Source organism: Pleuronectes platessa, chromosome 23 (assembly GCF_947347685.1).
Source record: "Pleuronectes platessa chromosome 23, fPlePla1.1, whole genome shotgun sequence".
Lineage (NCBI taxonomy): Eukaryota > Metazoa > Chordata > Actinopteri > Pleuronectiformes > Pleuronectidae > Pleuronectes > Pleuronectes platessa.
In genome coordinates this window covers 14467762-14491060 of record NC_070648.1, presented here as the reverse complement: position 1 = coordinate 14491060, position 23299 = coordinate 14467762, and the positions used below count along the sequence as shown (strand labels likewise).

At 42.6% G+C, this 23299-nt stretch overlaps 2 protein-coding genes across 2 annotated transcripts; one reads left to right on the top strand and one right to left on the bottom strand.

The window, feature by feature from the left end:
* Window positions 1-147: 147 nt before the first annotated feature.
* On the top strand, window positions 148-2064 carry LOC128430087 (histone H2A.Z). Its single transcript, XM_053416042.1, has 5 exons — window positions 148-299; window positions 558-635; window positions 794-907; window positions 1023-1152; window positions 1423-2064. The coding sequence occupies exons 1-5, from the start codon at window positions 297-299 to the stop codon at window positions 1482-1484; spliced, it is 387 nt and encodes a 128-aa protein (XP_053272017.1). The 5' UTR covers window positions 148-296; the 3' UTR covers window positions 1485-2064.
* An 18401-nt stretch (window positions 2065-20465) lies between these two features.
* On the bottom strand, window positions 20466-22045 carry LOC128430086 (secretory phospholipase A2 receptor). The gene is made up of 3 exons (XM_053416041.1): window positions 21889-22045; window positions 21412-21786; window positions 20466-21297 (listed from the first exon to the last, which is right to left on the bottom strand). The coding sequence occupies exons 1-3, from the start codon at window positions 21923-21925 to the stop codon at window positions 20924-20926; spliced, it is 786 nt and encodes a 261-aa protein (XP_053272016.1). The 5' UTR covers window positions 21926-22045; the 3' UTR covers window positions 20466-20923.
* Between the last annotated feature and the right edge of the window lie 1254 nt (window positions 22046-23299).

Below are 23299 nucleotides of genomic sequence, written 5' to 3'. Positions count from 1 at the left end.
ATAGGAATCGACTTTCTGCAGGTGAGAACTACATTACCCAGCTTCCCTTTGAAGGGTTATTTACGACTTTTCCCGCATAGTGAGGCTTCTCCCCGTCCATTGGCCGAGCGCCACAGTAGGAAACACACAGCGCGATTCGATTAGCTGCTGCGCGGCCTCCAGATACCCGGATAAGGATGAGCTATATATGACATCCAGCTGAGGGCGGGCGTTGTAGTTCAAACCAAGGGACGATACTCGCGCGGAGCTGTGTCAGTGTGTCCTGTTGCGTTGGACATTATCAGAGCATTCTAAACATGGTGCGTGTTTTACGTCGTGTCCGTTCAATGTGTGTGTGTGTAGAGGTTTGTTTGCGCCAAATGAGAAAAGGTCTAGAGCGCGTTCCTGTGAGGAGCCGACTGTTAGCGGCTATCGCTAGCTGTTGTCCTAGCCTAGCGTGCCAGCTAACGTGTCGCCAGTGGTTGGGTGAACGGCGTTATGACGCTAAAAGGCGCGTTTAGTCCATGTAACATGTGTGTTGTGACGGGCCGGAGCTCATGAGCGCTGTTTTTTCCCAGGCTGGCGGCAAAGCAGGGAAGGACTCGGGGAAGACCAAGACCAAGGCTATCTCGCGCTCACAGAGAGCAGGACTGCAGGTTTGTCCGCTCATTCATTGCCCCGGCGGTGCTAGCACAGGCTAGCGGAAGCTAACGGGCTGCTGAGGTTACTCAGCTGGTGGCCGTCTCCCCCCGGCGGGCCACCGAGCCCTTTGTTTCGTCGCCCTGAAGCCCCTCTCTCTGTCTTGTCGCCGCAGTTCCCCGTGGGCCGTATCCACAGACACCTCAAGACGAGGACCACCAGCCACGGCAGAGTGGGAGCCACCGCCGCCGTGTACAGCGCCGCTATTCTCGAATACCTCACAGCCGAGGTAACGCCGAGCTTCCTTTTGATTTCCGTCTAATCGTTACTCAAATGAAGTGACCGGGCTCTGCGGAGCTGCCGTTCGGGCCCCGGTGAGTAATGAAACCCTGGTTTTGTGTCAGGTCCTGGAGTTGGCAGGAAACGCATCGAAGGATCTGAAGGTGAAGCGCATCACCCCCCGCCACTTACAGCTGGCCATTAGAGGAGATGAGGAGTTGGATTCACTCATCAAGGCCACCATTGCCGGTGGAGGTAAACAGATGATCAGCCTCTGTGCATTTAAAAGTCCACATTACTTATCTATGATCTGTATATTGGTTCTAGGTAACCACACTATCCAACTCTTTAGATTCTACTTGAGGTTGCCGGCAGACTCTTTCCACAATGTGTTTTTGCTAATTCATGATCAGTCTGTAGCAATCTGGAAGTTGCACGTGGATTCTGTTTTGATGATTTTTACTTCACTGTCTAACTGAAACAATGTTAATGTCACATCCATTAACTCCCCCCTCCTCCCACCAGGTGTGATCCCTCACATCCACAAGTCTCTGATTGGAAAGAAGGGCCAGCAGAAGACCGTATAACCTGGAGTCCCCTGGAAGTCGTGCCATCTCAGGACGATGTCTACATCAAGTGATTGTTTGTCTTTAGATTAGAACGCCTTTAAGAGTTGTTTGTATTGTTGAGCTTGCATTTACTCACCTGGGGTATTTTTAAAAAGTGGCTTCAGAGAAGCTCATCTTTTGTGTTTTTTGGCTTTTTTCTTTTTTTCTGGTGCTGCAGTTCATGTGTCAAAAACTTAAGTTGTCGCATTCCCGTGTTTAAAGTGGTGTTTTAATAAAGCTCTTGTTCGGGCATTTACACTTCTCTTTCAGTTCTTGCTTGGTGCTCTGGTATCACTCTTATCTGTATTCAGTTGTCTGCCCCAGTGTTGATGGACAACATGTGTTTGGCTTTAGTGTTACTAATCTTTGCCATTCAAAAGACTCCGTCCTGGTGATCTGCTGCAGTGTGGACAGCATTGTGGCCATTGAACCATCTTAACCTGTGCAAACCATCATTCTCGTGCAGGTGCATGAATTGCAAAGCATGCTGAAGTTCACTGGAGTGACATGAACTTTGGACTCAGAATAAAGGCTGGACTGGCACAGTCAGAACATTTTACTCATTGTGGTGTATGGATCATTTGCATGAAACTGTCCAGATGGATAGAATATCTATAATGACCCAAGGGTGTTAATGTACATAATTTGCGGAGCCAGTGTATTTATTTCTGTCAAGCTATAGAATATTTGGTTAAAAATATTGTATGAATGCATAAAGGATACAAAATGGCATGGGGCTTATTCATTCATTTGAATCATGTAAAACATAATACAAAAAAGTGAAAGTATTTACAAACTGATGAGGGGAAAGAAAGTCCAAACACGTATTGACTTAATCTACATATTTGAAAAGGAGTGAGAGATCATTTATTAATCTTATAGCTTCCTCTATGTATAAATGTTTAACTGCTCTATTGTATATTATCTACAAAAAATGTGTTATAAAGAATACGGCTATATATTTATAGATATATGCACCCACATGCAGCTTTTGGAATAGCCATGGAAGCGTTTCCAGACGGACAGGCGTCAACGTGGGCCCTCTGGGTGATGGTGGGAGTGTGAGTCGGTTGAGTCTGGTCAAGATCAGTCCAAAGAGCTGACACTTTTGTTTTATTTCTTAAGAGTTAAGAAATAAAACTTTGCTCAAACTAATTGGCACCAAGGAATCTTCTCCCACTCCCACCAGACTGAACATATAAGGGGAAAATAAGGGAAAGTTTGAATATAATTAAATGTGCTGTTTTGTGAAATATGCTTTTTTATATTGGAGAGTAGGAGAAGATCTGTACCATTTTCAAATCTGTCCTTTTATTACCTTGCTCTAATAACAAGGTTAATAATAATATTGATAATAATAATAGATCTCCAGCGTCCATCTGGTTTAAGTAAAGGTCAAACTAAAATTCAATGCAGAAGTACAATTAAATTGAACTTATGAGGCTTGATATGTTGATGCTATCTACAGTAAAAAAGTCTGATTCAATGACAACTGTGGTGAGCTAGACAACCACCGTGATGGGAGACACTTCATCATGATGCTTTGAGGGGGATGGAGTCTCTGGTTCTTGTATGATAAACACTTGCGGGGAATTTCATTCTTCTAACCCTAACCCCTCATCAAATTTGATACAAATATGAATGTGTCCTCATATAAAAGTTAAAGAAATGTATGTAAACTGATACTGCAAGGCAATAACTCAGGTCTTGTCATGTCTATGGAAATATTGGTACCGAAGATACTGTTGTGATGTAAAATTCTAGATCATCTGTACTCTTCATAGGTTTCCTTCTATTGTCCTCATAGCTGGATTAATGAAGTGACCAAGCAGAGAAGGGATCAGGAATGTTAAACTTTTATTTCCAGAAGGTTTTTTACAAGATACTTGAATAAGCTGATCAACGGAGACACCTCCGAAGGCAGAGGGCGGATCACCTAAGAGAGGTACAGCCAGATGTTGGGCACCTCTTCATCAGGACCATCTTTAAATTGACAAAAACCTGGTGCACGGTCTGCCACAGTGCTCCTGGTGTCCTCCAAGCTGCCATGGTTGAGAAAACTGTCAACAATTTTTCACATTATCTACCACTTGTTTGCATTTCACTGTGTGAATCAAAGATGACAGATTTTACCGTGGGTAAAAGTGCTTTTTTTAAATCAGTTAACTGCACATGATGGCAGATGTCATACGTAGCACAATGACAGCTGTGAATAAAAGAGTACATGAAAACCTTCTGTTCATTTATTTTTTTCTTTTCTGTTTGTCAGTATAGCCATAAATCAATGATGTGATTAGTCTGACTTTAGGCAACATGACAGCTTGGAGTATAAAAGTGCCAACAAAAACTTATTTGGGCATTGTTGATAAATTTGGGGTCATCATAATAACATTGTTATGTTGGATTGAAGGGTCTTCAGACATTTGTCCCCAACGAGTTTGGATTATTAATTTTATGGAACACTTTTGGCAGAAGTCCTTTGGTTGGGGAATTAACTAGTACAGTAGCAACATTTTAACAGTGAAATGCACACTTGGTAAAGGTAATCTGTAAAAACGAGGTATAACCATATCAAATGTTGGCGATGTGTACACCAGAGGGAGTCAGAGGTACAGGGCAGAGGAGCAGAACAGAGGGACCATCCCGGAAGCAGCAGTTCTAGAACAAGCCAGCCAGTGACGAGAGACAAATCTTCTAGCTTCACACGTTAAAGCAAGGCGGTGGTTCGTATAATGGGTAGAGGTATCTCTGTATCACTTTCAGTCATTTAGCTTTTCAACTTTATCCTTGAAAACCAAAAGATGCAGTAAAGACAATCAATTTCTGTGTATACATTTATGTTACACTATGGCCTGTTATGGGGGGGGGGGGGGGGGGGGGCTTAATCAGTCTCTCCCTAGAATTCACAGCTCTATGCTACCGGCACAAAGGCCTTGAATAGGAAACTTCCAGGTGCACCCAACAAGATGGACACTATTGCAGGATAGCAGCTTCAGAGCTAGTCTCCAGATGTAGCAAGATGTTCTGTTTTCCCATGGAGTGCGGTAACAAGTCTCTTTACTAGAAGTCATTGTATATCTTTACACCAAAATTGTTGTGTGATTACAACAGGGAATTGAGATTAATACGGATTTGATGGGATTTGTGTGTTGAAATGAATTCACATACTGTCTAACAGAAAATTATAAATGTGAAATACAAGGCTGACAAAGCCACCTTTTTATGAAATCTATGTTTGACTTTACTTTGAAAAATCTCTTAATCTATACAGTAAAAATGTCTGATATTCAGTATGTGGGTAGTCAAAGAGGTCCTAAACACAGTCATATCAGTATCACTCTGGAATTATTGGGCAAAGTCTTTTTATAGTACTTTGAAATATCCAGAAATGATGTATTCCACAGTGGAAATGTTGGACTTTACTTAGTAAAATCTCTTAATCTGTACAGTAAAAATGTCTGATATTCAGTATGTGGGTAGTCAAAGAGGTCCTAAACACAGCCATATCAGTCTCACTCTGGAATTATTGGGAAAAGTATTTTTATAGTACATTGAAATATCCAGAAATTATGTATTCCACATGGGAAATCTTGCACTTTACTTTGAAAAATCTCTTAATCTATACAGTAAAAATGTCTAATATTCATTGTGTGGGTAGCCTGAGAGGTCCTGAACACAGCCATATCAGTCTCACTCTGGAATTATTGGGAAAAGTATTTTTATAGTACATTGAACTATCCAGAAATGATGTATTCCACATGGGAAATCTTGCACTTTACTTTGAAAAATCTCTTAATCTATACAGTAAAAATGTCTAATATTCATTGTGTGGGTAGCCTGAGAGGTCCCGAACACAGCCATATCAGTCTCACTCTGGAATTATTGGGAAAAGTATTTTTATAGTACTTTAAAATATACAGAAATGATGTTTTCCACATGGGAAATCTTGCACTTTACTTTGAAAAATCTCTTAATCTATACAGTAAAAATGTCTAATATTCAGTGTGTGGGTAGCCTGAGAGGTCCTGAACACAGCCATATCAGTCTCACTCTGGAATTATTGGTAAAAGTATTTTTATAGTACTTTGAAATATCCAGAAATGATCTATTACACAGTAGAAATGTTGCACTTTACTTTGGAAAATCTCTTAATCTATACAGTAAAAATGTCTAATATTCATTGTGTGGGTAGTCAGAGAGGTCCTGAACACAGCCATATCAGTCTCACTCTGGAATTATTGGGAAAAGTATTTTTATAGTACTTTGAAATATCCAGAAATGATGTATTCCACATGGGAAATCTTGCACTTTACTTTGAAAAATATCTTAATCTATACAGTAAAAATGTCTAATATTCATTGTGTGGGTAGTCAGAGAGGTCCTGAACACAGCCATATCAGTCTCACTCTGGAAGTATTGGGAAACGTATTTTTTATAGTACTTTGAAATATCCAGAAATTGTTTATTACACAGTAGAAATGTTGCACTTTACTTTGAAAAATCTCTTAATCTATACAGTAAAAATTTATAATATTCATTGTGTCGGTAGTCAGAGAGGTCCTGAACACAGCCATATCAGTCTCACTCTGGAATTATTGAGCAAACTGTTTTTATTGTACTTTGAAATATCCAGAAATGAACCGATTTGATTGGGCACATGTTTGACTTTACTTTGAAAAATCTCTTAATCTATACAGTAAAAATGTATAATATTCATTGTGTGGGTAGCCTGAGAGGTCCTGAACACAGCCATATCAGTCTCACTCTGGAATTATTGGGAAAAGTATTTTTATAGTACTTTGAAATATCCAGAAATGATCTATTACACAGTAGAAATGTTGCACTTTACTTTGAAAAATATCTTAATCTATACAGTAAAAATGTCGAATATTCATTGTGTGGGTAGTCAGAGAGGTCCTGAACACAGCCATATCAGTCTCACTCTGGAATTATTGGAAAAAGTATTTTTATAGTACTTTGAAATATCCAGAAATGATGTATTCCACATGGGAAATCTTGCACTTTACTTTAAAAAATCTCTTAATCCAAACAGTAAAAATGTCTAATATTCATTGTGTGGGTAGCCTGAGAGGTCCTGAACACAGCCATATCAGTCTCACTCTGGAATTATTGGGAAAAGTATTTTTATAGTACTTTGAAATATCCAGAAATGATCTATTACACAGTAGAACTGTTGCACTTTACTTTGAAAAATCTCTTAATCTATACAGTAAAAATGTCTAATATTCATTGTGTGGGTAGTCAGAGAGGTCCTGAACACAGCCATATTAGTCTCACTCTGGAATTATTGGGCAAAGTATTTTTTATAGTACTTTGAAATATCCAGAAATGAACCAATTTGATTGGGCACATGTTTGACTTTACTTTGAAAAATATCTTAATTTGTACAGTAAAAAACGTTTGATATTCAGTGTGTGGGTAGCCTGAGAGGTCCTGAACACAGTCATATCAGTGTCTCTCTGGAATTATTGAGCAAACTGTTTTTATAGTACTTTGAAATATCCCTGTTCCCGTTCTGGGCGGTTCGGATGCGTTTACCATAAATATCAGTATATAGGTGCAGTAGAATTTCTGTGTCGGCTGATTTGACCACAGAGACTCGAGTGTCGGCTGGCTTGACCGCAGTCATCCTGGGGTGATGCGCAGGACCGGCGGCGTGTTTGCCGTCGGGGGTGCAGTGCAGCCCGGTCGACCGGGGTCGAGCAGGCTGTAACTGTAATGATCCCTCCGCAGGTTCACCTTCAGAAACTTTTTTACAAGTTTTACCTCCTCTAGTCTAGATATTCCAATTTGATCGTCTTCTCGGCGCTCCGCCAGGGCCGTGACCAACTTTGGCGGGGCTGATCAGAGGACCTCACATTCCCCATCCATTTACAGTGCCTTGCATAAGTATTCACCCCCCTTGGACTTTTTCCCATTATGTTCTGTTACTAACTGGAATTCGAATAGACTTCCCGTTTGATCAACAAAACATGCATAGTACTTTGGAGGTGCAAAATAAATGTTATTGTGACACAAACAATAATGAGAACAAAAAAGTTGACATCTGTTGGGTGCATAAGTATTCAACCCCCTGTGTCAATACTTGGTAGAACCCCCTTTCGCTGCAATTACAGCTGCAAGTCTTTTGGGGTATGTCTCTACCAGCTTTGCACATCTAGAGATGGAAAGGTTTGTCCATTCTTCTTGGCAAAAAAGATGAAGCTCTGTCAGATTGGATGGAGACCGTCTGTGAACCGCAATCTTCAAGTCTTGCCATAGATTCTCTATTGGATTGAGGTCTGGGCTTTGACTGGGCCATTTTAAGACATTAACATTCTTTAATCCAAAGCATTCCTTTGTAGCTCTGGCTGTATGTTTAGGGTCATTGTCCTGCTGGAAGATGAACCTCCGCCCCAGTCTCAAGTCTTTTGCAGACTGCATCAGATTTTCTTCAAGGATTTCCCTGTATTTGGCTCCATCCATCTTTCCCTCTATTCTGACCAGTTTCCCTGTACCTGCTGAAGAGAAGCATCCCCACAGCATGATGCTACCACCACCATGTTTCACTGTTGGGATGGTGTGCTCAGGGTGATGGGCAGTGTTGGGTTTTCGCCACACATAGCGTTTTGCATTGAGGCCAAAAAGTTCAATTTTGGTCTCATCTGACCAGAGCACCTTCTTCCACATGTTTGCTGTGTCTCCCACATGGCTTCTGGCAAACTCCAAACGGGATTTTTTATGGATCCCTTTCAACAATGGCTTTCTTCTTGCCACTCTTCCATAAAGGCCAGATTTGTGGAGTAGACGACTAATAGTTGTCCTGTGGACAGATTCTCCCACCTCAGCTGTGGATCTCTGCAACTCCTCCAGAGTAACCATGGGCCTCCTGGTTGCTTCTCTGATTAATTTTCTCCTTGTCCGACTCTTCAGTTTGGGTGGACGGCCTCCTCTTGGTAGGTTTGCGGTTGTGCCATATTCTTTCCATTTTCTTATGATGGATTTTATGGTGCTCAGAGAGATGTTCAAAGCTCTGGATATTTTTTTATAACCTAACCCTGCTTCATATTTCTCCACAACTTTATCCCTGACCTGTTTGGTGAGCTCCTTGGTCTTCATGATGCTGTTTGTTCAGTAATGATCTCCAACAAACTCTGAGTCTGTCACAGAACAGGTGTATTTATACTGAGATTAAATTGCAGACAGGTGGACCCTATTTACTAATTATGTGACTTGAAAATGTGACCTGTGAATGCAATTGGTCGCACCAGATCTTTGTTAGGGGTTTCACAGTAAAGGGGGTGAATAAATATGCACTCAACACTTTTCAGATTTTTATTTGTAAATAATGTGAAATCCATGTAATATTTCCCCCCACTTCCAAATGATGCACTATTTTGTGTTGGTCCATTACATAAACCCACGATGAAATAAATTTTAATCTGTGGTTATACCATGACAAAATGTAGAAAAGTCCAAAGGGGGTGAATACTTATGCAAGGCACTGTATTTTACAACATGCGTCTGGCTGAATTTTAACTCCTTTTTTCTTTCATTCAGCTACTCTTACACCAACTCATTTAGACATATTTTACAGTGTAAGCTGCCGGTATCTCTTTCTCTTCGGCTACTCTTACACCAACTCATTTAGTCATATTTTACAGTGTAAGCTGCCGGTATCTCTTTCTCTTCGGCTACTCTTACACCAACTCATTTAGTCATATTTTACAGTGTAAGCTGCCGGTATCTCTTTATTAAATATAGAAAAACACAATTGCTAAATACACAGCGTTGCAGTGCCAGATCTGGCCGCTGTGCCATCCCTATATCCCCAAATGCCCCCTCCTTACGGTGTCAACACAGGTGTAATACCTCTGTCTCCCCAGAAGAGGGAGACAAAGAGGGCTCCAACTGAACTTCCACCAAGTGCCTACACGATGGCGCCAGTGCGCGTAGTAGAGGGAGGAGTGCTTCATGGAGTCATGCAACTGACAGGAGGACAACTTACGGTGAAAGATGATTCACTTTCGGAGGCAACACAGATCCTTACAGGAACAGTAGAAACAGTACAAGGTGAAATCAGACTGCTGAGAGAGGAAATGGCTGCAATGACTGCAGCGGGAACAACTGAAGGAGACCAAGATGGAGGGCACGAGGGTCACAGAAGCAGAAGAGAGACACCATCGCGCTCCGCCAGTGGATCGGTGAAATCGCATCGCTCACCGTCACCAGATGGGGCTAGAGGAGGGCCGGCCTCTGCCCACGCATTTGAAGGGAGGATCAGAGAAAGGAGGTCCAGCCTTGGAGACCACACTCCATGGGGAAAGGGGTACACCTGGACAAGGTCAAAACAACATCCCTCCATGACACGCACCCTGTTGCCCTCAGAACGATGGGACCTGTCTAATCCACTTAAAAAGGGGGCGCCGGTTCTCCATCAATCAGATGACGAGTGGGAGAAATTAACACAAGATTGGGACAAGCACCAGTATAGGTCGGCCACTCAGAAGAGGAAGGCGAAAAGGGGGAGGAAAAAGAGGGAGTCCACGTAATTAATGGCATCTTACATGGCAGTGCCACACCTATGAGGACGAGAGGGCATCAGGAAAGGATGAGGGAGGCCCAGAAGAGGGAAGAAGCAAGACAGGAGGAGAGGCCAGCATACTCGCTCCCCTTGAGACAGGCACCTGGACAGTCACCCGGCATGTGTGATTTCCACCCATGGGGATTTGCTGATATGACTGGCCTAATTGAAGGATTGCCCCCTCTCACGTCAGGAGCCACTCCCTGGATTGAGGCGTTTGAAACCCTCACCATGGGGAACAACCTGGCCGCTGGGGACCTCCGCCCGGTATTAGCTCGCTGCATAGATCCACATCGTGCGGCTAAGCTGCTTCAGGAAGGAGGAATCACTGCATTGGTCCCCAACCATGCGTCTTTTAACTCCTACCGGAACCCCCTGTGGACCGCCTTAAGGCGCAAGTACCCAACCCCACTAAACAAAGGTGCTCTAAAAGCCTGTAAGTGGGATGGGAAGATGTCCCCTGCAGAGTTCATTAGACAAACACAGGCGGCCTGGAGGAAGGCCTACCTTGGACCCCATGACTCCTCCAACCTTACCATCTCCATGTGGAGAACAGCTACCATTCAAGGACTTCCACCATCAGTTCAGACTAAGCTGGAGGATTGCGTGGGCCTGGACGAAATGGTTGGAACTGAGTGGCAGGCTCAAGTCACTCAACACATGAACAAGCACACTGAAGCCCAAGACAAATATGATGATGAGATGAAAGTGCTGCAGAGAAGGCTCATGGTGGCTCAGGTCTCCGAACATGAAGGCACCAAGGCTGAGAGGAAAACAGCAGCGGCTGCCAAAGTAGTGAAACCTCCCACGGCTGAAGAAGTAGCGGACCTGGTGGTTAAGCAGATGACAGCGATACAGCCTCTTCCTACGCCTCAGCCACAGTTGCAGGTTCCTCCCCTCTACAATGGCCCACAACAACAGCAGCAGTATGATCAGTATCAGCAACCACAAGGCCCGTATCAGCACCAACCCCAAGGAAGAAGAGGAGGTTGGGCACCAGGAGGAAGAGGAGGTTGGGCACCAAGAGGCAGAGGACGTGGCACAGGAAACACCTCGTTTCCCTGCTATAACTGTGGACAACCAGGGCATTTTGCCAGATACTGCAGGCTGGGACCCCAGCAAATGGGGCCCCCACATGGTCGAGGCTATGACCAACCCAGAGGACCACCTTACCAACCACCCCCTCAGAGACAAGCCAACATACCTTACCAAGTCCCATTCACCCAACCCCTCCGTGTGACGCTGGGAAGCCACACAGTTTCTCATGCATTCCTCTCTGCCCCAACATGCCCGGCCAACTTATTAGGACGTGACTTGATGTCACGTCAAGTTGAAGATTTATCTCGATGAAAAGGGGGTCCAAATCTCCTCTGAAGTCCCAGAAACCACAAGACAGCATCCAATTCGTATCCTATTCACTGGAGAAACACCCCAACCGCAGGATCAAGAAGTGTTTTGGCTCAGATTGATGCCCACTGGCCCCTCAACACCACACATCCAGTTCCTGTTCAATACATACAAACCTAAAATCTATGCCTTACACCCATACAAAACTCCCCTCTCACACATACACTGCACTCTTAATGTCACCTCGAACCCTGATGAACAATATGAGGAAGACTGGGACGAGAACATGGCTCATCTACAACCCAAGATCACATGTTCAAGTATAGTGTGTGGCAAAGAAGGAGTGGCTGCAGAGGTTAAACTGGATGACTTTGCTGAAGAATGGTACCAGCTCACAGAATCTGCTCCACATGTAACACTAACTGTGGGATTTGGCCATGAAGCTCGCAGTCTAGGCCCCATGATGAAGAGAGCACAAGGTTTGACCTGGATTGCCACTACAGACCCAGAAGTTCTCAAGGCCGCCACTGAAGACATGTGGAAGTTCAACATCCCTGCCACCACGGAAACCACACTCCCAGAACACTTGCCCATACCAAGACATCACGGTTTGTCCTGCACTGGCCACACCAGACTACACCAAGCCATTTCATCTTGATGTTGCAGAGATGGGTGGTGTTGTGAATGCAGTATTATTCCAAAGGCGTTCAACAGACCGATGTGTCCTCATTTACCATTCCTCCAAACTCGACACGGTCGAGACAGGACAAACTTTGTGTGCCCGATACGTTGCAGCTGTAGCGAAAGCCATTGACAAAACCAGCCATGTCGTCATGGGACATCCAACTCAGATTCACACCCCGCATGGAGTTGCAGCTTTCCTCCAGAGCAAAGAGTTCACCTTCAGTGCAGCCCGGAAGACCAAACTTCAGGTCCAGTGCAATCAGTCACACATAACCTTTGTTCCAAGCATCAACAACATGGCAACCAACATTACAAGTGGAACACCCCATGTTTGTGGAGAACTTGCGATCAAGGAATACAAGCTCAGACCAGACCTGAGTGCAGATCCCATTCTGAATGCTGAGGCCTGGCTGTACACGGACGGTTGCTGCTACAAAGGAGAAGATGGCAATGTGGCCGCCTATGCTGTAGTGCAGCAACACCCAGATGGAAGTCACACCACCTTGGAAGCTGCAATCATTCCCCAGCCAGCTTCAGCTCAGTTAGCTGAAGTCACAGCCCTCACAAGAGCCCTAGAGCTGGGGCAAGGACAAATTGTAAATGTCTACACTGACTCTGCATACGCACATGGTGCCATTCAGCTTGATGGCCCGTCCTGGATGAGACAAGGCTTCCTGACCACCGGTGATCAACCGATCAGACATCAAGTTCCAATGAGACGCCTCCTGAGTGCAGTTCTGCTGCCCAGACTCCTGGCTGTCATGAAGTGCAAAGGACACGACACCAACCAAACCAGAATCAGTGCTGGAAATAATGCAGCGGACCAAGCTGCCAAGGAGGTAGGAGGTTACACGCCGCCTCAGATGGTCATGGCATCCCCCAGCCCAGCTCAGTTCCCTGAGCTCACTGAAGACACACTCGTCCAAATTCAGAGAAAGGCTGGACCGTATGAATGGTCCACATGGAGACGAAAGGGGGCCCGGAAGTCTAAAGAAGGCCTCTGGAGGTCCCATGATGGACGCATCGTTGCCTCGGCAGAACTTTGTGCCATGTTGCTCAAAGAAGCACATGGCCTCACCCATGAAGGAAAACTCAGAACTTTCCAGAGAATTTCAGCCCTACGGTGGCATCCACATCTCGAGAGCATCTCCAATCTATTCTGTGACGAATGTTCCATTTGTGGGAACCACAATCCTAGAAGACCTTTCCAAACGCCCATAGGTTCATATCCCGTTCCTGCAGCCTGTTTCCAAGACATCAGTATAGACTATACAGACATGGGTGCAGACGGGAGAGTGCAGGGAATGAGATACATGTTGGTAATGGTATGTAGGTTTTCTAGATGGGTTGAAGCCATCCCCCCCAGACGGGAGGATGCAAAGTCAGTGATCAAGTGGCTGCAGAAGGACTTGATCCCCCGTTATGGGGTTCCACGGTTCATCCGCTCAGACAATGGCACACACTTTAACAACACACACCTAAGAGAGGTAGAGGCTGCCTTGGGCATTCACCACAAGTTTGGCTCAGTGTATCATCCACAGTCACAAGGCCTTGTAGAAAGAGCCAATCAAACGTTGAAAGCCAAAATTGCGAAAGTTTGTGCAGACACTAAAATGACATGGGTTGAAGCCCTGCCATTGGTGTTGATGACAATGAGGTCGTCCCCAGGCGGTAAGACACACCTGTCGCCACATGAACTGTTGACAGGCAGAGTTATGCCTGGTCCACCCAGGGATGGAGGTCACGTGCCACCCCTGGATGTACATTGAAATGTCAAGTTATATGAAGGTTTTAACTGCTGTTACTGTAGCTCTCTCCAATCAGGTCTCCAGGGCCCTGGCGACTGATCCGGAGGAAGCTGCAGGACCGAAGGTAAAAGTTGGTGACTGGGTAAGAGTTAAGGTTCACAAGAGAAAGTGGCCAGAACCCAGGTGGACTGGACCGTACGAAGTGAAGGAGGTTACTTCACACTCGGCCCAGGTCAGAGGTAAATCAGGCGCACCTTGGCACCAAGGACTGCCATGGAGTCCTGTGCTTCTTCTGGTTGTAAAATTACTCCCAAGATTAAGACGTGCACAGCACAGGATGAAAAGGGGGAGGGTCAGAAGCCTTACAGCTTACCACTGGCGTTAAACATCACAAAGAGACGTGTGAAAGGAGGGGCTTATATTAGTATAAATCAAATGTGATTTCATTGTTCAGGGCCATTGACTCAAAGTCTGAAAGTGACAAGAGTGCTCTGGCCCCTAGTCGCAGCTAGGTTGAATTGTATGAACCAGAAGATAATTGTTTGTCTGTGTTGTGTTATGTATTAAAAATCCCAATACAGGCGCACAGGGGCAGATGTTGGGGGAGTAAGGTGCCTTGCTCAGGGGCACTAGACAGGGTAGGGAGAATCAACTTGGATTTTTGGACAGATCAATCCAGGTTCATCTTTTTGTTGTTTCTCCGTGGAGTCTAACCAGAGACGAACCAGAGACCTTTTCTGCCCATAGTCCAAGTTTCTGCCACCGCCTCTCCCTTTAATTTGTTAAACGATGATGTTTAACAAATTAACGTGACGTTCCCTCACGTTATCGTTCAACATATGAAAACTGATTCGTAAAGTTCACCGTTCACGAAAAGTATGCTGGACATGCACAACACTGTACAGGGAGCCACTACAGAGGGGCTGAAGAGCCGCAGGTTGCCGACACCTGGCCACGGTGAAAGGGCGATTTGTTTACTGTTACGCCGTTAAAGACATGCGGACGTCAAACATTAGTTCCTCCTCACATTTACCCCTCCCGGTCGCGCGCCTCACCTGTTATGCCTGGGGCACACCACACAGTTTGAGAATCACTGTATTAGAGCAACATGTCTTTCAGTGTGGTCACTTCTGGCTGAATATGTCTGACAGGTCATAGTCAAGACCTGTCAGACTGTCCAGAAGAGAAAAGTAATGAGTTCAATATCAAGGACAACCTAGCTTGGGGGGTTGTTCTCCAGAGGCTGGTGAAGTATTTTCATAAATCAGGGGCCACAATTTACTCAGAGGGGACAATGATATATCAAACATCCATGTCCAATTCCTGATTCAGTAAGATGCACATTTAAAGATTCAGTTTGTAGAATTTGGTGAGATGTAGTGGTGCAGTTGCATATTGCATCTGAGTTCACCTCACAGCTTGCTCCCCTTCCAGACCCGCACCTGATGTAAATATGAAGTATTTAAATATAAGGGGCTCATTTAAGAGGGAAAGAAGTCCACAATTTTTTGAATTCAGATGAAACACACTGGTTAAAAAATCACTTGCATTACTTTATATTCACTTTCTGCAAATAGATCCTTTCATAAAAGAGATCTAGCATGATTGGTGCAACTTGGTTGAATTTAAGGGGACTGTTGGGCCTTGATGGAGTTATGCAGTTTACTCAGTGGCACTGTAGTTTGATCATAGGGCCTAAAATTCCCTCCAAGTTTATGTTTTAAAGCTGTGTTATGTTTGCAAGACATCCACAGTGAGCAAGAAGGGAATCAGAGACTTATCGGTGGTAAAATCCAACAGTGCATCTGCAGGACTGTTTACTCCCTTTGTCTGTGTCTCTGTTTGTCATTTTTAGACTTCTCATATCTAACATAAAGCAAAAATAACATTATTACATTAACTAGTTGATAAGTTAAGTTGATTTAAATAACACCAACTTATCTTTTTTAAAGTCAGCTGAAGTAAATATGAACTTTTCCTTGAATACACATTTCTTTAATGCCGAACCTTTTGACGTGCACTGGAAACAAATAGTAACATGACATCCATTCAGCATAAAGAAGCCAATTTACATAGAAATTTCTCCCCTTGGGTCCATGCATCTAGCAACATAGATCGCAATTGTTCAGAAATAGCCATTCACCAGTTTAACTCATTTTAACTCATTAAAGCAGTTATTTAAGTGTAGCTTCTAATCTGTAACAGAGTGACTGGCAGCATTAAGAGGTCATTCACAACCAATGAAAACTACAGTATAATCCTGTTTATGTCCATTTGGCCTGAGTTGAGAGTCTTGAAGGTGACAAGGCAGCAGTACACAAGAGGTGTAGAGCAGAGTCAAAGTCACATAGATGGAAAGGGGAAGTTATGTGGACAGAATTTCCATATGTGAACAGACTTCTCCCAGCTCATGGAAATCCAGTCTTTAAAAGTGTCAGACCCAGGAAAACATCACTGAGATCACAAAACTTTGTCGGCTGTGTTTCCTGCTCATGCAAACAACTTTATTTTCAGCTGCTGTATTTTTGCATTGAGCTTGTGCCAATTCAAATTCATTTCTGAATAAACTCGAAAGTGTACTTGAGGTTGTCTGGAAAGCTCCGATCAAGGGCATTAATGATCCCAAACAGCATGATGAACCCCATTATCACCCTCCCTAAGTTCTCCATGACTTTGATGCCTTCAATCACAATCCCCACGTCCTCTGGCTCCACATCTCCATCTCTTCGGACAGTGTATGTCCCCATGATTGGGAGTGCAATGTCTCTCTCTGCACCCTCAGTGGCGGAGGCCTAAACAGCCCAAATACAAAACACTTTTTAAATACAATGCTGAACAACACAATAGAAAATTACAAACAAAAATATAAAGTAGAATTCTTACATGAACTGCAGTTTCATAGAAGGAAGTTCAATGATCGGGTAAAAATCTATGGAAGCTCAATTCAACGTTTTGAAGAAAATACAAATCCTGTTTCTCATTGTTATGACTTAGTATCTGATGATAATAAGATACTAAGTTTTTGCATTCATGAATGTGAGTGAAACAACTAAAATATTTGGTGTTACATCAGTAAAATATTTTTGTACACTATTTAAATGTATCTATATTAATAAAGAGAAGGATATTTAAATGTGTCACATGGAAGAAACGGCTTGAATAATTTTTTGAGTGTATAGAAATTGAAATCAAATAGATAAACAATAATATATTAGAGGAACAAACATCATATAAAACAAACACAACCCTTCAGACAGATTGTCTTCTTGTGTATTTGCAGTTCATACTCAAACACGCAAGCAAAAGCTTGTGTGTAAAAACCCTGGTCATCAGGGCCTGAAAGCTCTCAGATGGAGAAAGGGCTCGAGCCTGCAGCCTGCGCTGGGCCTCCAACGTGCTACTGTAACATCTGTAAGAGACGCTCCTTCCCCACGAGGCTTCAGGGAAGGTAAGAGAGGGAGGGGTTAACTGTTCTACATATAAACTGTGCTTTCAGGAGAGTACATTCATAAAGACGTGTGGAAGAAGCAACCAACATATCTAGATCATGAGTACACACTAATACTCCCAAAAACATGTAGAAAGTCTTTCCGTTGATATACTGCATACAAAAATGTACCATACAGACTTCCCCCTCAATGTTAGTGGAATTACATGGAAAAAACTAAAATGACTTGATTAACATAAAGAAATTTCCAGTGGAGATGTGTCGTCCATCATTATATACAGTTCATGGATTTTTACAGACTGAGTAAAACTTGTCATGGTGGGTTAACTGTGTAAACTAACACTAACTATGTTAAATGTTGGAATGTCACTTTTAAATCTCAAATTTTGTTAAAATAATAGAATTTCACCGATTGCTATAAGCTTTCAGCCACAAATTATAGATCTATTCCAACGTGGCTTTGCTGCATGTGCACTCTAAGCCTGTCCAACACTGTTTTCTTTGATACAGGAAATTTGTTCAACTTCTTCAAGGTCCATCCTTAGGGGAGCGCGAGACCCTAAGCGTCCGGAGGTCGGTCGGGCTGCCTTGGTCAACCGGGGTCGAGCAGGCTGTACCGGTAATGATCCCTCCGCAGGTTCACCTTCAGAAACTTTGTTACAAGTTTTACTTCCTCTAGTCTTGATAGTCCAGTTTGATCGTCTTCTCGGCGCTCGTGACCAACTCTTGCGGAGCCGATCAGAGGACCTCACTAAACTACATTCCCAATCCATTTATTCCCTTTAGAATAATCCAGGTGCTCATGCAGGAGCTCACTTCAGTTCAGTCTTTGTTATCTGGTCTGAAATTTGGCCTGCAGCAAAACTAGGCTGTGTCCGGTGATTTTTTTCTGCTCTGTATAGCACTGTGCAGGTTGTCAACGAAAGAGGAAAACAATCCAATTTTGTGTGCCTAGAACTTGTTTCCTTTTGCTGAGTCACCATTAGGGGCATTGTGTATCACTCCTGCTGATTAGAAAGTGGAAGGTCCATGTTTAGTGATATTTACAGAATGTTTTGGTTATACTGTGGTCTATTAATGTTATTAGGCAGACACAAGAGGGCCTGGTTTATTCTGTTGTGTTGGTTCTTCGTCTTCCTTAGAAGTTCAGATGCACTAGTCCATTGCTATTTAAACCTCTGCATCTGATGTTCAAAATTTGTAAAATTATACATTATATGTATATTTGTTGTAAGTAGAAATAAAGCCTGAAGAGAATAATTTTGTGTGTGTGTCTGTATAGGCCTACTATAAAAAGCACTTTGCATTTTTAAGTTTGGTACCTGTACTTTTTATACATTTCAACACCAGAGACTTTTAGTACTTAACTACATTTAATATGAGCTACAAGGCTTTTACTCAAGCCATTGTCTTACGGGTGACTTTTACTTTTACCGGAGTCACTTTCAGGTAAGATATCTGTACTTTTACTCAAGTCTGGCTTTCAAGTGCTTGCTGCTGGATGTGTTCATGGAGACACAATTTGCCCCACATGTCTCAGATCAAGTCCTTCTAGGCCCGAGCACCAACTCAGCCCGAGCATGTTGTGTGTTTCCTGATCTCAACTAAAACAGCAGCTCTACAGCAGCAATCCCTGGAAGAATTATTCCACATCCTAAAATAATTTAAAGGAGTCAACATGATAACTCTTCTTTCCAGTGTTCTGGCTGCTTTGTAAATCCTCTCTGGCAGGAGTTCTTTGTATTCACTCATCTCCCTCAGGGTTATTTGATGACATCAAACTCTGTATTATATCTGTCCTGGGCCTATGAATGTGTTTCAGGGTGGATTTTTCAAAACTTGCTGATTTCAGAATGTCTGCTTTCACAGCAGACACATTCAGGTCCAGAGGAGTCCTGCAGCTTCACTTCAAGAACGAGGAGAGAAAGAAGGTCTGTCTCTCCCCTCTGTCTCCTCCGCCCCTCTCTCTTCTCTTTTCCACCCACCTCTCCACCATTTATCTCCTCTCACCCAACCAGTCGAGGCAGATGTTGCCCACAATCAGTTTGGTTCTAGAGGTGTCTTCCAGTTAATGAGGGAGTTTTTTCTCTCCACAGTCGTAAGTGCTGCTCATAGTGGGAGCTGACAGAGGTTTGCGCTCTACTGAGTGTCATTGTAGTGTCAGAGTGGCCATCCTGTTTACTTTGACCTCTACATCTTGCAGAGCCAATATTTGTTTACTTTGCTCAGTGTTGCATCTTGAAGACGAACCTCTGCAGCCTTCTGCCTTTCTGGCTTGGCCTTTGTGTTCTATGGGGCTTTGAGCTGGTTGGTATGAAAATAGTGTGCATTTGTAAATTGTGCATTTGTCAAATTCCGGCTTGTGGGATGTATCGTCTCTTTGCAAGGTGTCTAAAAGTGTTGCCCCTTACGTATGGAAAATGTTTTAGAGATAATCTCAATGCAACAGATAATGCTCGGTTACGTTGTCACCTTGGTTCTCTGAGTGAAGAGACTGTCTCTCCCACTCTAAGGGCTCTCAGAGACATGTGTCAATCAATCTATCAATGGATTTCAAGCCAGCACAGGTGTTTTATAGTTGAACTGCAGGGCGTGGCCGGGCAAGCTGGTGTATATAAAATAAATGTCTACGCACCTTGAGAGAGGGGGATCATTTCCCATACATATGTAGAATATGTAATAGAGTGGAGAGGTAGTCTCTTCACTCAGAGAACCAACACTACAATATAACCAAATGTTCCGTTTATTTTATGTTTCTCTACCCCTTGTGTTTTCTACTGAGCAGTGAAATATTATTTTTACATTGATTTTTTATTGTTTATTTACCAAAACAATCTCACATTATCAATTGAATATAAATGATTTAATAGATAGCCTAAAAAGCCGGCCCCTTGCAAATATGATGATCAATACTGCGGTGGCCAATTGATTTGTCAACTATGACCTAATGTCACAGTTCACCAAGAAGAGAAATGTCCATTCAAAGTTATAATTAGCTGGTCATGTTTGGAGATCTGAGGAATTTGGTAACATGTAGCAACCTCTGCTGGTCACTATTTCAATACAATATATTTAATGAAGCTCCTTATGTGTGCGCTCTTGATATTTTATATCAACAAGAAAATAGAAGAACATACAAGTTTTTTTTGTTGCATTTAGTATATTTATTGATGCATTTATGAATTAACACATTTTTGTCTATCTACTTAATCTTACCAATCTATTTTCTAGAAGACAGGGGTTTCCATAAAACCAAAACCAGTGAATTGTAAAGATTTTTTAGTAATTTTGGTTTTAAATCTGACAAAAAAACCTGCTGAGAGCAAAGAGCTGAAATCTCATTCACAAGGAGAATTAGTGAAGGAGTCTGAAACCAGAGAGAGTCAAAATGTTTTAAAGTGTCAGTTTGTCTTGAAGAACCATCACAGAGCAGATTAATGAAGTGATAACATACAAGTACATCACAAGATATTTCTAGTTTATCTCACAGTAAAGAAACAATAGACAGAACAAATATCATCAGAATATTAATTAATGCATTAATGTTATAAGAATCGCTATTGAGACAATAACTGTTTTTCTAATGTCAGGATGTGTTCTCTCTCTTTCACTCAAGGAAGCACCATCCACGCATGCTGTAGCAGACAAATGGTTTTCTTTCTTCACAGGAAATTAAACTCCAGTTTCCTCCCTGCCTCAAGTCTGCAACAACACATACGACTTTCATCGAGCCAAGTGGGTGGCCCCCCTGATACCAGGAGCTGAATGAGTAGTTACTCCCGTCGGACCAGTAAATCTGAGGATCTCTGTACAAACCAATCCATGCCAAATTGAGAGGTATTGTCAAGTTCTGTATCTTGTCTCTGTCAGCGTCATTCGTCACAGTGACCACATCTGTGTAGTGTTCTCTGCAGTGCCTCTGAGCCTCAGACCAATTCTTTGCTGTAGTCACCTGCACAAAGTCAGGATCCTCTAATGTTCCTGCAGTTAAGTTTGAGAACAAAAGAGGGATTGTTGAGATCACACAATGGTTTTCAAAATCATATATTATACATTATGTTGTTCAGTAAAAATCCATATAAAGCACATCATTACCTCTGTAGCAGACAAATGGAAACTGTTCGTGGCAGTCCTCATCAAACAATTTCCTTTCATTATCCTTGGACACACAGAGCTCATCGGCTTCATGATTGTTTGGTTGATTTTCCTTCCAGTTCCTATATTCAGCTCCACTCTGGTTGAACCCATCTGACCACTTCCAGTCAATATGACTGTACAGGCCAATCCAAACCTTAGAGCTGTGACCAGCAGCAGGAACTGTGTCTTTAAGTTTCTTCATTTCTTCAGTGTTTTCAATAGTGGCCAGGTCTGTGTACTTCTCTCTGCAGTAGCTCTGAGCTTCAGTCCAATTCATTACATCAGACACAAAGTGGTACTGATGGAGGAGGCATGTGGAGAAGGTGAGGCACCCTGAGGATGAAACCAGTTATTTTTGTTATGTATGAAGACTCAAATTAATCTCTATATTCAGATTTCCTGTTAGACATCATACAAACAGTTAAATTCACTGACCTGAGAGACACAAGACACCAATGAAGATCCCTTCCATCCTGATGCTGCTCTGTGGACTGTCTGTGCCAGTGTTCACCACTAACACCTAACTTAACCAGTTCTAATGCAGCTTTAGGGAAATGTAACAGCAGCTCCTCCTCTTCTACTGAAAATAGACAGTGTTCTGTTGAACTCTTTATGCAAAAAGGCAAAGATGCAAACAACAATTTTTTTCTCGTTAACCTCTGGAAGCATCTCACTATGCAGATAGTTCTGATCGTATCTGACCCAGACTGGTCTCTGCCTCCACCCCTGTGCAGGTGGTGAGTGAATGAATGTCTGTTTGTCTCCAATGATACCTCTGTGACAGGGATGTTTGAAATGTTTATTTATTAATGTTGTGATCACCTCTAATTCCATCCAACATGAATATAAGGATGAGAAGAGAAGAAAAACAAATGAGTATTATTAATAATTATATTAAATTAATGTTATTATTATTATTATTATTATTATTATTATTATTATTATTATGCTATCATCTATACATTATTTTAATTACAACAACCATTCTGACAATGTAAGTATATTGAAGCATGCCTTCAGGTATCCAGTGTTCATCTTTACAACATGGATCCCTCAGGGTTATTTGATGTCATCAAACTCTGTATTATATCTGTCCTGGGTCTATGAATGTTTTTCAGGATGGATTTTGAAAAATTGCTGATTTCAGAATGTCTGCTTTCACAGCAGGGTCAATCAGGTCCAGAGGTGTCCTGCAGCTTCACTTCAAGAATGAGGAGAGAAAGAAAACACAAGTTTACAGTGGTACTAGCTTTGTGAAGAAGTACTTGGATCTTTTATTCACAACACAGTGAGGATCCTCTGGTCTCCAGGCTGCATGTTGCCCACAAGACAGTTTGATCAGGCCTCTCAGACAATTCACAAAAACAAGCAACTCAGAAATAAACTTCCACCCTGTGGTTGTTTGCCTACTTCAACCTGTGCAGTTTATTTCTGTATAAAAAAAAATGTCTGGACTCATACGAGGTCACCCTGACCTTTGACCACTGAAATCTAATCTGTTCATCTTCAAAATCTTCAAGTGACAACTGCTCAAAATGTGAAAAAATGATCGAACGACAGACTTGAAATATCATGTTCAAGAGAAGAAACATATTTTAAGTTATATAAGTTAACCACCACCAACTGAAATCTAATCAGTTCATCTATGAGTCTATGGCTGTGTTCCAAATCCCTCACTAATCACTCTATAGTGACCTATATGCTGAGTTTACCATTTTGTTATGGTGTCTTAATGTTTAAAGATTTTAATATACCCATGTAATTGACTCATTGTTTCCCACAATGCATAATGTGAAATAGTGAACAACCAATGGTCACTAACCAAACAATATATCCCATCATGCAT

What these genes read in the sequence shown, in the direction of transcription:
- LOC128430087 (XM_053416042.1), top strand. An exon ending in CACAGAGAGCAGGACTGCAG is followed by an intron (nt 636 to 793) that starts GTTTGTCCGCTC and finishes TTGTCGCCGCAG; the next exon opens with TTCCCCGTGGGCCGTATCCA. An exon ending in GGCCACCATTGCCGGTGGAG is followed by an intron (nt 1,153 to 1,422) that starts GTAAACAGATGA and finishes TCCTCCCACCAG; the next exon opens with GTGTGATCCCTCACATCCAC.
- LOC128430086 (XM_053416041.1), bottom strand. Translation starts at nt 21,925, where the DNA reads ATGGAAGGGATCTTCATTGGTGTCTTGTGTCTCTCAG. An exon ending in TGGTGTCTTGTGTCTCTCAG is followed by an intron (nt 21,787 to 21,888) that starts GTCAGTGAATTT and finishes TTTCATCCTCAG; the next exon opens with GGTGCCTCACCTTCTCCACA. An exon ending in TCCATTTGTCTGCTACAGAG is followed by an intron (nt 21,298 to 21,411) that starts GTAATGATGTGC and finishes ACTTAACTGCAG; the next exon opens with GAACATTAGAGGATCCTGAC.